The 14,862-nt window shown below is 46.0% G+C and overlaps 1 protein-coding gene across 2 annotated transcripts in view; it reads left to right on the top strand.

The window, feature by feature from the left end:
• ARHGAP17 (Rho GTPase activating protein 17) overlaps positions 1-14,862 on the top strand; it is a 120,201-nt gene that overhangs the window by 92,567 nt on the left and 12,772 nt on the right. The window contains exons 12-18 of one of the 2 annotated variants that reach the window (XM_006867184.1): positions 122-203; positions 3,337-3,417; positions 3,852-3,965; positions 6,758-6,849; positions 8,384-8,540; positions 9,626-9,859; positions 11,758-11,927. In XM_006867184.1, the coding sequence (XP_006867246.1) occupies positions 122-203; positions 3,337-3,417; positions 3,852-3,965; positions 6,758-6,849; positions 8,384-8,540; positions 9,626-9,859; positions 11,758-11,927 (930 nt within the window). The remainder of the gene's footprint in view (positions 1-121; positions 204-3,336; positions 3,418-3,851; positions 3,966-6,757; positions 6,850-8,383; positions 8,541-9,625; positions 9,860-11,757; positions 11,928-14,862) is intronic. The other variant, XM_006867185.1, reaches the window with a different exon arrangement.

Below are 14,862 nucleotides of genomic sequence, written 5' to 3' on the forward strand. Positions count from 1 at the left end.
AGTATGAGTTCTTCTGTATAACTTAGAAGACTGTAGCTGAGATAGTCTTAGTTTACAAAATATGTGCCAAGGATCCTCGCCTTACCCTTTTCATATTCAAGGAGTATGTGAATGATTTCAGGTGCTTTAAAGTCGTATTTACGGGAATTGCCGGAGCCCTTGATGACTTTCAGTCTGTATGAAGAATGGACCCAAGTTGCAAGGTAAGTTTAGAAAACACTTAAATCTTAAAAATTAGAGGAAATGAAGTAATATTGTACCCTTTACAATGGTTGGAAATCATAAAATAGCATCAAGTGTATGTAGTATACGAGGCAACTTTAAAAAGTTTCTGGAAAATGGAATTGAAGGATAATGGAATTTTTCCACAAACTTTGTGAAGCGCCTTCACATTTGTTAAATGATAGGTGTCTCAGTTGCTGTAAAGTTCAGAGTGAAAATATTGTGTCGCATCGTAATAAGTGGAGGAAGGCCACCACCTATGTTTTGTCTTAAATGTGAATGATTTATATGTGTGAAGACATGCAGCTTTGTGTGGATGAACCTTGTAATTCTGGATGAGTGCTTGTTGGACGGTATGCAGATTCAGCTGCGCAGTAACATGTTGTTAAGTGCCGTTCAGTCGGTTCCGACCCTTAGTGACCCTGTATGGGGTTTCCAAGGAGCAGCTGGTGAGCTTGACGCACTGACCTTGCCATTCGGACGGCTTTGCAATCTGACGTATTTACCCACAGCGCCATACCAGGAGTAACATGTTGTTGTTGTTAAGTGCCGTCAAGTCGATTCCGACCCATAGTGACCCTTTATAAGGTTTCCAAGGAGCAGCTGGTGAGCTTGAACTGCCGACCTTGCCATTCAAACGGCTTTGCAGTCTGGCGCATTAACCACAGCGCCACACCAGGAGTAACATAGTGGGGAGTTATAATTTCTATACTAGTTCATGTTTACAGAGCATTTACTCTGTCCTAAGTGCTATGCTAACCTTTGCCCCATTAACACCTAATACCATACCAATTCCCATCAGGTCAATGTCAGAGGAAGCTGTGTCCCATAAGGTTCTCAGTGATGGAGTTTTCTGGAAGTAGATTATCAGGACTTTCTTCGTAGGTACCTGTGTGTGAACTCAAACTGCCAATCTTTCAGTTACCACCAGGTGTAATAAATTCCCTGCCTTCTGTAACCCTTACATGCCATCTTTTATAAAAGGCAGATAGTAGTATTCTCAGTGTACAGGATAAGGAAACTGAGGCTTGGGAAACTAGAGAACAGGGCCAAGGTCACTAGCAAGTTACCGGAACTGGAATTTAGACCCACACGTCTGACCCAACAACTTTTCTTTCCTGTGTTGTCCCCAGCTTCAGTCGTTCTGGGAACTGTTGGCTTTAAGCAGGGAAATCGAGTTGGCTTATTGAGTGAAATCGAGTCAGTTCCGACACATAGCAACCCTGTATGGGGTTTCCAAGGAGAGGCTGGTAACTTTGAACCGCCGACCTTGCGGTCCAGCACATTGTCCTACAGTACCACTGACCAAGTTATAGACATTTCTCTTTGGCCGGCCAGCTCTCTAGATTGTTCAGCATGTTTTCAGTCCTTGAGGGATATTGCATAGGCAGCTTGTCACCCCCTCTGTTATTGATGGCAGGGTTGACTTTGCTCTCCAGCCTCTGCATGTCCCTTGTGGTTGTGTGTCTCTATAAAGTTTATAAGACAAATCCATATAGTAATTGCTTCATCGGGACTCTGGGGTGGCGCTGTGGGTTAATGTGTCAGACTACAAAGCCGTTTGAACTGAAAGGTTGGTGGTTCAAGGTCACCAGTCGGAATCACTTGACAGCACTTCACAACAACAACAATTGCGTCATCATGGAAATGGACTTCTTGGTCTGGAGCTGTTGCTTGGTGGTGGTGTTGCCGTTTAGTACCATGGAATTGGTCCTGACTGTGAGGCCCTGTCTAGGTTTCCCGAAGGGTGGCTAGTGGGTTTGAACTGCCAACCTTGTGGTCTAGTGCATTGTCTTGCAGCACGTGATACTAAAGCAAGGAAAACATGGAGTCTGGGTGTCTTTGAGTTTGGTCAGCTGATCTGTGGCTAGGCCACATTCAGAAGAAAACAGGTGTTCCACGGAGCCACACATTAATGTGCACACATTTTCTCTGTAAAAATTGTTGAGATTGTATGTTGTTAAGTGCCGTTGAGTCAGTTCCAACTCAATGTGACCCTGTATAGGATTGTTGAGGCTTTAAATAAACTTTGTTGTTGTTGGTAAATACCATGGAATTGGTTCCGACTCATAGTGACCCTGCACAGAATTTTCAAGACTGTAAATCTTTACGGGAGCGGAAAGCCTCATCTTTCTCCCACGCAATAGCTGGTAGACTTGAACTGCTGACCTTGAGGTTAGCAGCCCGATTCGTAACCACTACGCTACCAGAGCTTTACGGGAACAGAAAACCTAATCTGCAAAAGCAGCTAGTGTGCTCGAACCACCAGTGTTGTGGTTAGAGTCCAGTGCTTATCCTACAGAGCAACTCAACTCCCTGAGATGCTTGGTGCACAGTTTGTTATGTATCTTTTCAGTTCAATTAAAAAAGAAATCCACATTTTCTAGACAGAATGTTGAGTGTTCCTGTGCACCAAGCATCGGGTTGGGAGCTCTGCATGGATCCCTGCACAGAGCAGCAGTGTTACAAGCCAGGAGATAAGTAAGTCCTGGGAGATGCTTAATCACAGACCAGAGTTGAATAGGAGTAATGAAGGTGTCAAAATCCACACTCTCTTCAAACTTTGGTCTTGCTGTCAGTGAAGGCGGCGTATCTGTTAACCTAGCACATGACACAAACCAGAAAGCCCATTGCCGTGCGTCTGTTCCGCCTCACATCTTCCATGGCAGCCCGGGAAGACAGAGGAGAACCGCACCCTAGCATTTCCCAGACGAAATCTTCATGGGAACAGACAGCCTCCTCTTTTTCCTGTGGAGTGGCAGGTGGGTTTGAACCACTGACCTTACAGCTAACAGCCCAACACTTAACCCACTATACCATCAGGGTTCCGTTCCTTAATGCAGGTTGTTACTGTTAAAGTGCGATCGAGTTGGTTCCAGTTCATAGCGACCCTGTGTGGGGTTTCCGAGACTTTGATTAAAAAAAAAAAAAATCTTAGCTGGAGCAGAAAGCTTCATATTTCTACAGCAGGACAGCTGGTGGGCTTGACCCACTGACCTTGTGATTCGCAGTCCCGTGCTTATCCTACAGAGCCTCCAACTCCCTATTAATACAGTTATTACTAATTAATATGTTTTAATAAATCACTAGGAATAAAAATGTGTTTTTCTTTAGTGTTCAGGATCAAGATAAAAAACTTCAAGATTTATGGAGAACATGTCAGAAGTTGCCACCACAAAATTTTGTTAACTTTAGGTATGTATGTGCAGCTTCCTGCAAAGGCAGCCCCCCCAGAGCGTGGAGGGAGCTATGTTTAATGTCCCACTGAGAGTCCGTCTCTTCTGGACACACTTAGCCCATTAAACAATGCTTTGGAGGGTAATTTGGGATTACTGGAAAGGAGGTTTGATATATATTGTTTTGATGTGTCTGAAACATCAGGATCCGTCTTATGATAGTGGGTGGGTTGGATTAGCATTTTGGCCCTGTAGCTATTGGGGAAACAGTCTCATGAAAAGTTTGGTTTTACAAACAGTGTGTGAGATTTGCGTAACCAGTGCCCGTTTCTGATTTCGTAGCGCTTTGCAGTTAGCGCCTCAGGAATCTTAACATTGAGCACCTGGGCACTGAGAGTATTCCTGTGAATATTTTAGAATGGACGTTGTCCCTTCTTCCCTTTTGTCTCCTAGGTATTTAATCAAGTTCCTTGCAAAGCTTGCTCAGACCAGCGACATTAACAAAATGACTCCCAGCAATATTGCAATCGTGTTAGGCCCTAACTTGTTATGGGCCAAAAATGAAGGGTAAGTAACCCTTCATCACAGTATGTTATTTTTAGTATCTTCTTCCCACCTGATGGAAAGCATGTAAATATAATTCAAGATGCGCATTCGAGTTTTAAGATGTATACCAGGAGGTTGTGAAGATGAGTTTTCCACTGGGCTGGCATTCTTGGAGCCTGCATGACTGTAGACAAAGTGATGCTGTGATCACAGAGGTCTATGAGCCCCGGGCCTCAGTGAGCCCTACTTGGGCTCTGGGCTAGAGACCACATATGCAGGGCAGCCTTAAGACCTACATGCACACATATGGTAACAGTGACATCATACAGAAAGCATGATGGGAGCACAGATGAAGGAATGTCAATCAGGCTGGAAACCTCAGAGAAAGCCATAATTAGGAAATTAGCACCTAATCTGTTCTTTATGAATTCGTAGTTCCTATAGACGGGATGTGTATGAGCATGTATGAAAGGGCTTGGTTCCTACACTTTAAGAGTGCAGTGCTTACTTGTATACCTTGAGCACAGGGGATGGAGACTGCCACGGAAGTGGACGAGGACCAGGTTCTAAAGGGCCTCAAATGTCTTGCTAAGGCGTTTAGAACGTACTTTATGTGCCACAATGGAGCCGTCAGAGCTTCTAAGAGGAAGAATGAGCTCATCAGATTGCACTTTAGAAAGATCAATGTGTTGGCATCAGTAAATGAGTGGAGGACTATCAGCTCGAGAGCTTCTGGGAAATGGGCACTATTGCTTGAATGCTGAGTATGCGGCGGCTGTCCTGTGGTGACCTCTTTAGTCCTCACCAGTAGCCCGCCCAGTACAGTAGGGGCCTCTGTCCTCATTTTCACAGATGAGAACACTGAGACTTAGAGAAGGGTTCACAGCAGGAAAGTGGTCAAACCAAAGTGTGTCCTACAGAGTCTGTGTCCTGAGCCTACTGTGTGTGTCCCTGGCTCCCTTTACTGCTAGTGAGCTTGGCAAAATTATAAACAATCCAAGTTTCTTTCAAAAATAGTGATTTTTAAATTCAGAGTCGTCTTGATCTTAACTCCCTTCTTCCATTCATTCATTCATGTGTCCGCAGTCTTGTTTCAGAAAGTATTTATAATGCTACTTATAAAAATCCAATACCGTAAAGTAAACTGAAAGACAAATGGATTTATTTGTTGTTGTTGTTGTTAAGTACCCTCAAGTCAGTTCCGACTCATAGTGACCCTGTATAGGGTTCCCCAGGAGCTGCTGGTGAGCTTGAACTGCCAACTTTTATAGTTATATAGAGTTAGCTGTATACCTAGGATCTTACAGTAAAATAAATTGCAGGAAGACTGGTGGCGGTGGTTGTGTGCCGTCCAGTCGATTCCGACTCACAGTGACCCTGTAATAGGGTTTTTGAAGCTGTAAATCTTTGCGGTAACAACGGTGGATTCGACCTTGCTGTTAGTAGCCCAGTGCAAAACCCACGCTACCACAGCGTCAGGTGGGCTAAAGAGATCATGTAAGAAGTGAAGCCACGGTTATGGCTGGTACATAAGTGTTAGCTTTTGGTACTGGGAAAGTTTTTCCAGGCAATAAATACTGCATGAAACAATAAACGTATAAATGGATAGATTTGACTCTATGAGGAGTTTTTTAAAAATTCCTGGAAAAATGGAATTAATAGAATTTTTCCATGAACTTTTTGAAGCCGTCTCGGATAACCAACAAACTTCTTTTATATGCCAGAAAGCACTTTAAACAATGGACAGTTTGCAAATTAGGGAAGTTTTCTACAAACTATCCAAAATATGTTGAAGAAGTCTTACAAATCAATAAACTTTACTTCTAAAAGAAAAATTGGGCAAAGAATCAGAAGAGACAGTTTTTCCAGAATCACCAGGATTCTAAGGGTGACAGGAGACACGGGACAGTGCAAGGCGTGGAGAAAGGGAAGCCTGAAAGAATGGGGAGGGTAACTTGCAGGGAGAGCTTACCTAAAGGAATTGCATATTAAACTGGAATTTGAGAGGAGGCAGACCTGCTTGCCTGGGAAGTGGAGCAGTATGCCCTCCTGGTGGGAAAAGAGGTCTGGGTGGGACAGCAGGCTGGCTGAGGTGGTCAGACCTATTGATTTCAAGCTTCTTGTGAATTCAGGAACTGCATCTGTAGAAAATAGCTCATTACAGTTGTTGCACAAATGAATGTAAACGAGGTGGAGAGAGAGAGACTGAAGCACTGAAGTATTGTAGGTTGTGAGGATCCGTTTGCTGGCTGTTTGCTTTCCTGGTCTTCTGACTCTCCCCTGGAATTGGAGCTTGGGGAGGTGGGAGAATAAGGGAGAGTGTGACTCGTTTGTCCTGGCAACAGACACTGACAACCTTAAGTGTCAATATCCAGACTCAGGTTTTCCAGTATCATAAGTAGTAGAAGACACACTGAACAGTGAATGCTTTTGCTTGAATTACCGGCAAAATTGCTTTCTAGTAATCTTGGGTTTTAGAAGGTTGTGCTCACATACAATATCATTCAAATGGGAAAGTGCCGCCTCTGTTCCAAACCAGCATTTTGACACATTGCAGACTGACTGGTTTTAGCTGTTGAAGCCTGCCAGTGTGCTGTGAACACACGGATTAAGGAGAGATCGCCGAGCCAGGCTCGTTTTTCCTCTGGCGTGATCACAACCACACTCAGACCAGAGCGTTGCGCATCTCATTTTTGCACCTATGCTTAAATATTTTATCCGTTCCAAATAATTGAATTGCTCTGCCTGCTGCAGTCTGCAGAAATAAGAGACTATCTGGGAGACTATTTTAATATTGTGAACTTCTTTCACAGAACGCTTGCTGAAATGGCAGCAGCCACGTCCGTTCACGTGGTTGCGGTCATTGAGCCCATCATTCAGCATGCCGATTGGTTCTTCCCTGAAGGTAAGTTTCTTTTTTCATTTCCGCTGACTCTGCCTAAGCAGCATCGCAGTAGTATAAAAAGCCTTTTTCAGAAGGAAATGCTGGGTTATCTTTTAACGATTACATAATTGGATTGACTCGCTTTATATTTCTTTCCAGCTTTTGTTCCTCTGAGTTCATATTTTGACACGATGGCAATCATATTATCTTGTATTGTACTTACTTTCACTTTGTGGTAAAGTTACCCATTCGGCCAGCAGACACTGAATACCCATTGTGTGCTGTATATTTTGCTGGGGAGACATGCCCTCTTCCCTGAAGGAATTTGGGCCACTAGCAAAGAAGGCCACATAAGCAAATAAATGATAAAACATGGCAAAGTAGATAAATGGACAGATAAGTATTTGATAAGACCAGTCAGGTGCTGGGAAAGGGAAGCCAGGGTTTGCTTTACAGAGAAGTGACCTTGAATGTGCCGGAGTTTTCCACTTGGGTAAGGACGTTTTTTTTTCTCTAGTTGGTTAGATGTGTACAAAAGCAGAAGATACAGCTGGAAGTTTGATTTGGGGCCATTGCGAAGAGCCCAGTGGGCTGTGCAGGGAATTAGAACTTTATCCAATAGGCAGTCAGTTGTCAAAGTGTGTTTATTGCCATCATGGAATCCGCGGATGTTCTCACGGGCCTTTATGGGTTGGGCAAGGATTTGGGCGTTTGGGCCTCCCATGCCTGCTTCAGCCAGAATAGCATTGCCCTCCCATTGACTGGACGTGTAAGCGCCCTGCTGCCAGGGCGGGCTCATCTGCTCTTCACCACGGTCTTCCCATCACCAGGGATCATCATACCTGACCCGTAGAGGCTGCTCAACAAGTCTGTGGTAGATGGCTAAGTGTTGGCAGCCTAGCTGAACTTTCCATTGAGGAATTGAGTCATGTAAGAACTGCTGTAGGCAGTGTAGAGGTGATCTTTTTCTTAATTCTATTTATGTCAAACTGTAGCGCTCTCTCATTTTTGGACGATTAAGATAAGTAATCATGCATATCGTCCTCTTCTGTAGTCCATGTTTGTTTTTAGTTTGCAAAAGAGAAAGCAGACAAATTGTTTAAACTTCCATTCTGATTCATGCCCACCGCCCACCCCCACCCATCTGCTGAGTTCTCTTATTTCCTCTCGCACTGGTTTGGCAAAGGATTCCTAAGAAGATGAGAGGACCTGAGGCTCCCCCCTTGTGAAATAGTGAGGGCCTGTCCCCTGAGCAATGGGGCTCCTATTCCAGGAGCGTCTTTTAAAGCTGTCTTACCTGCATGCTTTAGGGTTTCCTTGTTGCTAGTTACTCCTGAGTCAAATCCAACTCGTGGTGACCCCAGGTGTGCAGACTAGAACTGCGCTCCAGGGAGCTTGCAGGACTGAGCTTTTGAAACCGGATCTCCGGGTCTGGCTTCCGAGGTGCCTCCGGTTGGGTTTGAACCAATCTTGCCGCTGGTAGCTGAGTGCTCAGCCATGTGCATCACCCAGGGACTCCTGTGTCTTACACACTTGTTGATTTCTCTTCTTGCAGAGGTCGAGTTTAATGTATCGGAAACGTTTGCGCCTCTCGCCGTCCCCAATTCCAATCACTCCTCCCACACTGGAAATGAGTCTGACTCGGGGACCGTGGAGCGGAAGCGGCCTGCCAGCATGGCAGTGATGGAAGGGGACTTGGTGAAGAAGGAGAGGTGTGTCCAGAGCTGTTCCCTTTCAGACCACCCCTCTTGCTCCCTGGTCCTAGCTCAGTGGGCTTAGAATCTGAGAGCGGCCCTGCACCCATGACTGATTTCAGATCGTTTCACAGAAGCTGCTGTGGTACATTCCAAGTCTCAATCTAACCATGAAGTGGGTCGGTAGTCTGTTCGTTAATATTAGTATCATATACGCTCCAGTTTTACTTGACGATTTGTGATGAGCCCAACAGTGGAGCAGCATCATAAATACATGCTCACATCGACCTAAATGGACTCAATTGAAGGACCCTTGGTGGCACTAGCCCAAAGGCTAGCAGTTCAAAGCCATTGCTGCTCTGCGGGAGGAAGATGTGAGCAGCCTTGGAAATCCTCTAGGCAGTTCCACTCTGTCCTCTAGGGTTACTGTGAGTTGGAATGGACTCAGCAGCTGTGGGTTTGGGTTGGGTACTTGGTTGTAGGAAGAAAACCACCTTCTTCTTACCCCATGAGTTGCTTAATCTTAGAGAGACATGCTGGGTATAGTTTTGCTCCCCCATGGAAGCCAACTACTGAATCTAATGTTCTGCTAGAAGAAACCTTGGTAATTTCCAATTCTAGAAGGAAAAAGAAGGACTACGTTGAACTCGGGCCGGGGGCATGCTGGTTTCTGCACCATGCTCAATGGGTGATTTGTGAGGTTTTCCCGGGTAATTAAAGCTATTTGGGATTTGTGCGGTGGCTGTGGTGAATGTCACAGCTCTCCCCAGCGCGCTAAGAGCTTGAGGCGGCGTTTCTTCACGCCCACTGCACACAGTGAGTGGCATCTCGAGCCTTTTGCTGTCTGTCAGCTGCTCACCACCAAATTGATAGAAGTCGTTGATGAGGAGTACCAGGTCCCTTGGCTTTGCTCAGTTTTATAGCCCAGTTGGAACTGCTTACCTTGGTATTGGGGACGCTCATGAATCTGGTGTTGCTGCTTCACTGTCTGCTGGCAGCTTGGGTGGCTGTCCCCGTGTGTGGGTTTTAAGGCACTTGGCCCCATGGGCTTCTGTCTCCGTTGTCGGCTCGCATGGTGTGTTGACTGTTTCTTCTCTCTGTAGCTTTGGTGTGAAGCTTATGGACTTCCAGGCCCACCGGCGGGGTGGCACTCTAAATAGAAAGCACATAGCCCCAGCTTTCCAGCCACCTCTCCCGCCCACAGACGGCAGCACCTTGACTCCTGCAGGCCCAGAGCCCCCTCCCCAGAGCTCTAGGGCTGAAAGCAGCACAGGGGGTGGGGCTGTCCCCTCCTCTGTAGACACCCTGGAGCAGGGGCTGAGCCTGGGTGACAGCAGGTAAGGAGACCAGCGTCTGCTGCCGAGGGGGCTTGGCCAGCCAGCCTCCTCACAGTTCTACCCATTGAGTGTGGCATCCATGCCCAAGGAACTCGCTCGCCTCCACTTGGAGCGGACCCCACTCACGTTCATTCCTGCAGATGGCAAAGAGCGGAAACAAGTGCAGAGTGCTTGCTTTCTTCTGTGTTTTCCAAAGAAAGCAACATTAGTTTGCATTCTTTACCATAGTATTGCTTTGGGTGGTGGAAGCTGGAAGCCTCCATGTCTAACGGTGTTTGTTGTAAACTGTCAGTGCACCATTTGCTTGTGTCTTCCAGTCCGCTTACTAGTAAGAAGAGCTACTATTTGGATGCAGCAGGTCAGTTAACAGTGTTCAGGGAAGCCGTTCCTTCAGCAGACTCACTGAGTATCAGCTGAGAGGGACTAACTCACGAGAGGACTAAGACACTTGGCTGTCAGTCTTGTCAGGGAGTTAGTACTTGATGACAAGGTAGCAAATCAAGAGCGTGCATTTTCTTAAAAGACTCTTCCAGTTGCTTGACAAGTCACCTGGAGTGGACCTCTTTTTAAGAAAAGTTACTCTTGAACTTGAGGGTTTTATTTCATTTGCATGAATTCTGTTTCCACACTGATGTGGACCGCTGACTAGAGGCCACGTCAGGAGGTCAGTAACCACAGATGCTTCCGAACTGGTGGCTGCTGTCTAAGGCAAGCCCTGAGAGGCTGTGCTCACATTCTTGTGCAGAGAGACAGACGTGCCTTTGGAGCAGAGCTCCCACATCTCATCTTCAGGGTAGAGGTTTGGGGGTTCCCAGAAGTGTGTGGAGAGCTGCCTTGGAGATGACAGACTTACTCCAAGTTCTGTCTTTCTTGGGTTCCTTTGTTCATAGAACAGTGTGACCAAGTTTTCTTTCACACTTTCAAAGTTAGGACTTCATAACCCGGTCAGAGGCCCCCTGTTAGCTCGTCAGTAATTGCTGCATGTGTGTTGACTTAGAGTCTATGGTTGTTGTTGTTGAAGAGGCAAAGTCTTAGTAAAGACACACATTTTCCATTTGTCTGAGGCATTCCGTTTGTGTAACCAGATAAGTCTGTTATTTAAGACAATAGTTTATCTTCACAACCGAAAGAGAAATGGAATGTTGGTCATCAGTTTGCTATTTGTGTTTAATAGGCCTTAGGTATTTTTACTTACATCTCACTAATGTGTGGCATTGACCTTGACAGAAATCTAAGTTTGGGAGTAAATGTTCTGAACCCGGAAGTCAGAAGGCAGCTTTAAGTAATTGTTTAGCCTCTCGAGTTTCTTTTTCCTCCTGCTCACATTATTGACAGCTTATCATGTACTCTATTATTATCCTGCCTTAGCTTTTGCTTAGATATGTACAGTGAATGTGTCACCCTGTTCGTGTGTTTTATTATTACCCTATTTAAGTACATGCCAACTAGAATGTCAGAGTTCTTTTTGGTTGCTCTGAAATGGTCACTGTCACGACCTTTGAGTGGCAGGGTAGTTGAAGGACAGTATGACGCAATGGCTCTCCTAAACTACGTAGTCCTGTCTGGCACCAATTACAATTCAAGATCCCCTACTTGCCTCTTGAAATGAAAACTCTAGTTGGAATCTTCCACTTTACAGCATGCTTTCCTCGTCTGCCTGGGAATATCCGACAGCTAACGTGACTTTAAGGAGCCCTGCTGGCGCCGTGGTTAAAGTACTTGCCTGATAACCACCACAGTGGCAGTCTGTGTCTGTAAAGACTTCAGCATTGATAGCCCGCTGGGCAGTTGCACTCTGTCCTGTGGGGTTGCTGTGACAGTCCACCACACAACAGTGGGTTTGATTCCTTTGCTTTTGACATGACTTTCGTGTGTGTTCCCCTCTCTTCCTGCAGTAGTGCTCCGGGACCTAAGGACTCTGTGTCTGGAGGTGTGCCTGGACTGGGAAGGAACAGCAGTCAGATAAGCACTGGCCCAAACCAGGCCCAGGCCGCTGCCAGCTCCCATCAGCTGCCAGTCACCCTAGCTCACAACTCAGCTGGTCCCAGCCCTCACACTCTGCGCCGAGGTAAGACTGCTCTGAGCCCTTAGGGTCTGCGATGCCAGCTTCCTGGGGGTCAGGTGGCAAGGATTTCAGACCCACCTTTTCTGTTTTCATTTAAACAATGTCAAGTAGGAGAATCAATCGTTAAAGAGAAAGGGGCATGGAAATTGTTCAAAACAAAGAGCAACAAAAGCATCTATAATAAGATTATGTTTTCCCTTAGGGGCAACAAAATGTCATTGCTCCATGAACACTCCCTCTTTTCCAGGAATCCAGTGTTTCAAACCCTGGAACCTCACCCCACAGCCTCTGTGTTCTTAAAGTTTTATGGGTCTTGGAGCCCTGTACTGTCTGAATTAGGGCTAGGACATTCTGGGTCCTGTTTACTGTAGTCTTCCACCCAACAAACAGGGGGGTGGCTTTGAACATAAAGCAGATCTTGTCATCTGTAGCTTAGAACTTTCCAGTGGCTTCGATGTGAAACCCCTACAAGGGCTCTGTGGTCTGACCTGGGCTACCTCTGAGCCCACATCACCACTCTCCCCTCGGACCCCACACTTCTGCCACACCGCTCTATCGCTGTTCCTTGGATACACAAACTTACCCCCTCTTTAGAGCTTCTACACTTGTTTTTCCTGTTAGAACATTCTGTCCCATATCTTCACGTGGATACTTCCTTCCTCAGGCTGTCTTCTCGAGTCACCGTCATCTTCATCTCTATCCCCAACCCAACTAGCCCTTGACAGAATTAGATCTTCTCTGTCTGGATGCGTGAGGTAACCCTGGCGGCTGATTGAGACTTTTCTTCAGAGCCACATTCCAAGGCTCTTCTGTTTCAGTCTTCCCGAGTTGGATCTTTTCTGTTCCTACCTCACCTTCCCACCACCTTCTTCAGAGATCTTCAGCCGGCTTCCCTTTCCTCCCAGCCTTGCCTCGGTGTGGGACTCGGGTCTCTGCCTGTCATGCTGTGCCTGTATTCCTTCTGCACCCTTACATGTTGGGAATGGTTTCCTTCAGTGTAAATTTGCAGTGAATATTGCTTAGACCTGAAAGCTAGGAAGAAAAAAAATCTTTTAGTCTTACTTTATAACGGGTTGGTTGCTTCCATGTGAAAAGGTTTCTGAGTTCCAAGGTCCAAAGTTCTAGGCCAATAACATAACCAAGCAAACTTTCATCTTTTCAGCTCTGAATTCTGAACCGTAGGACCAGGGATCTACACATTATAGGAAAGAGATCGAGGGGCCCATTGTGTGATCTCTTATAAAACACTTGGCCTCTCTGTGAGCCTCGGTTGTTTTCATCCATGAAATGGGCATAACAATGTCTGTTGCACTGTTTATGAGACTTCAGTGAGATTGCTTCTAGAAAGGTCCGAGTGACATGTTAGGTAACTGATACATTTTAGTTCCTTCATTTTCCAAATTTGAGTAGAATTTGGAAAATACTATCGTTGTCTCTTGTCAATCATCTCAGCCCAAAGCCCAGTCCCCTGACATTTTCCATCCTGTCTGAAAGCCCCGTTCAGCTTCTAGTGTTTCTCCCACTGGCCTCCGCAGTACCCACCTCCCAACCCTTAGCGACACTGGGCTCAACTCCTCCTCTAGGCCAGTGTCCTTAAAGAAGTCACCTAAGATGGCCTCGGACATGGGGGCCATGCTGCAGGTAGGCCACTTGTGCTTGGGGGTCACCCCTCTAAGCTGCTCTTGCTGTTCCCCATTTCTTTCCATGTTCTCAGGACCTATGGGGCTGCCTCTGTTTGCCGAAGCTTTCTTTTTTGTTGATTTTTTTAGATGACAGGTCTTGTTATATACATTATATAATATATATATTTGTTAAATAAGCTTTTTATTTTGGGGAAATTTTTAATTTGTAGGAAAGTTGCAAAGACAGTAGAGGGAGTTGTTGTATAGTCCATGCCCACTCTCCTCTGTTAACATCTCACATAACCATGGCCCCCGGGGTCATCGCTAACAAATCAGTGTGGCTCCAGAAAGTGGTGGGAGGAGGAGAAGGGAAGCAGCAGCAACGCCTGTTGAACTCCAGGGGCGATGGTATGAATCCGGACTAGTCCAAGGCTGATTCCTGTGAAGTAGAGGTCAAACATGCCCAATTCTGACACCAGCCATTCCTGCCAGGACACTGGACTGAGATCACTAATCTGCTGCAGTGACCATAGAACTCACAGACCTTACTTAACAGTTACAGTCGCTGCTTCTGGTTTTGTTAAACTGCTGCAGTAGCCACTCAGACCATATTGGCATGAAGTGCTCTATTAGGAAGCAGAACTAACTAACGGCCCACAACTCACAGCCAGGAAGCTTATAGGCAAAGTACAGGACAGGACAGCTCCTAGTCACCTGGGCAGGCCTCCTCTCAGCCCCCTCAGGACAGACTCTTGTTGGCCCTGCCATCTGTCACCACCATGGAGTCCCTTGCTGTTGTCAGTGTTATGGTCCTTGACCTATAATTAGCTCTTTTACAACTCTGCTTCTTTCATTTTTCTTGTTTTGTTCTGCTTCTGCCTGCTGTCTGTTTGGCAAACTTCTGTGAGTTTGGCTTCTTATATACACAACTCCTTGCCAATTTCAAGGCATAGCCCCTGGGGTAGGGAGTGTCATAAACCCTTCATTTGCATAGTCTGTTGACCATTCCCTGTAAAATGCCCTGCATCAAACTGATTTGTTTACTCAGGAGATGGCAATCAACCTGGCAGAAGTAACTAATCCTCTGAGGTAGAACCGGCTTAGAGATGCAGTCTTTCCAGCTGTTTTACATAGAACAAAAGCAAAAGGCCACATAAAGGAACTCATTTCACCACACGCCCTGGTATGGCGCTGTGGGTTAATGCTCTGAGCTGCACAATCGGTTTGAATGGCAAGGTTGCCAGTTCTAGCTCACAAGCCACTCCTTGGAAGCCATACAACATCTATTAGCTAACCTTCACATTTCTTCAGTTTTT

This window comes from Chrysochloris asiatica, unplaced genomic scaffold (genome assembly GCF_000296735.1).
Source record: "Chrysochloris asiatica unplaced genomic scaffold, ChrAsi1.0 scaffold00102, whole genome shotgun sequence".
In the NCBI taxonomy this organism is placed as follows: domain Eukaryota; kingdom Metazoa; phylum Chordata; class Mammalia; order Afrosoricida; family Chrysochloridae; genus Chrysochloris; species Chrysochloris asiatica.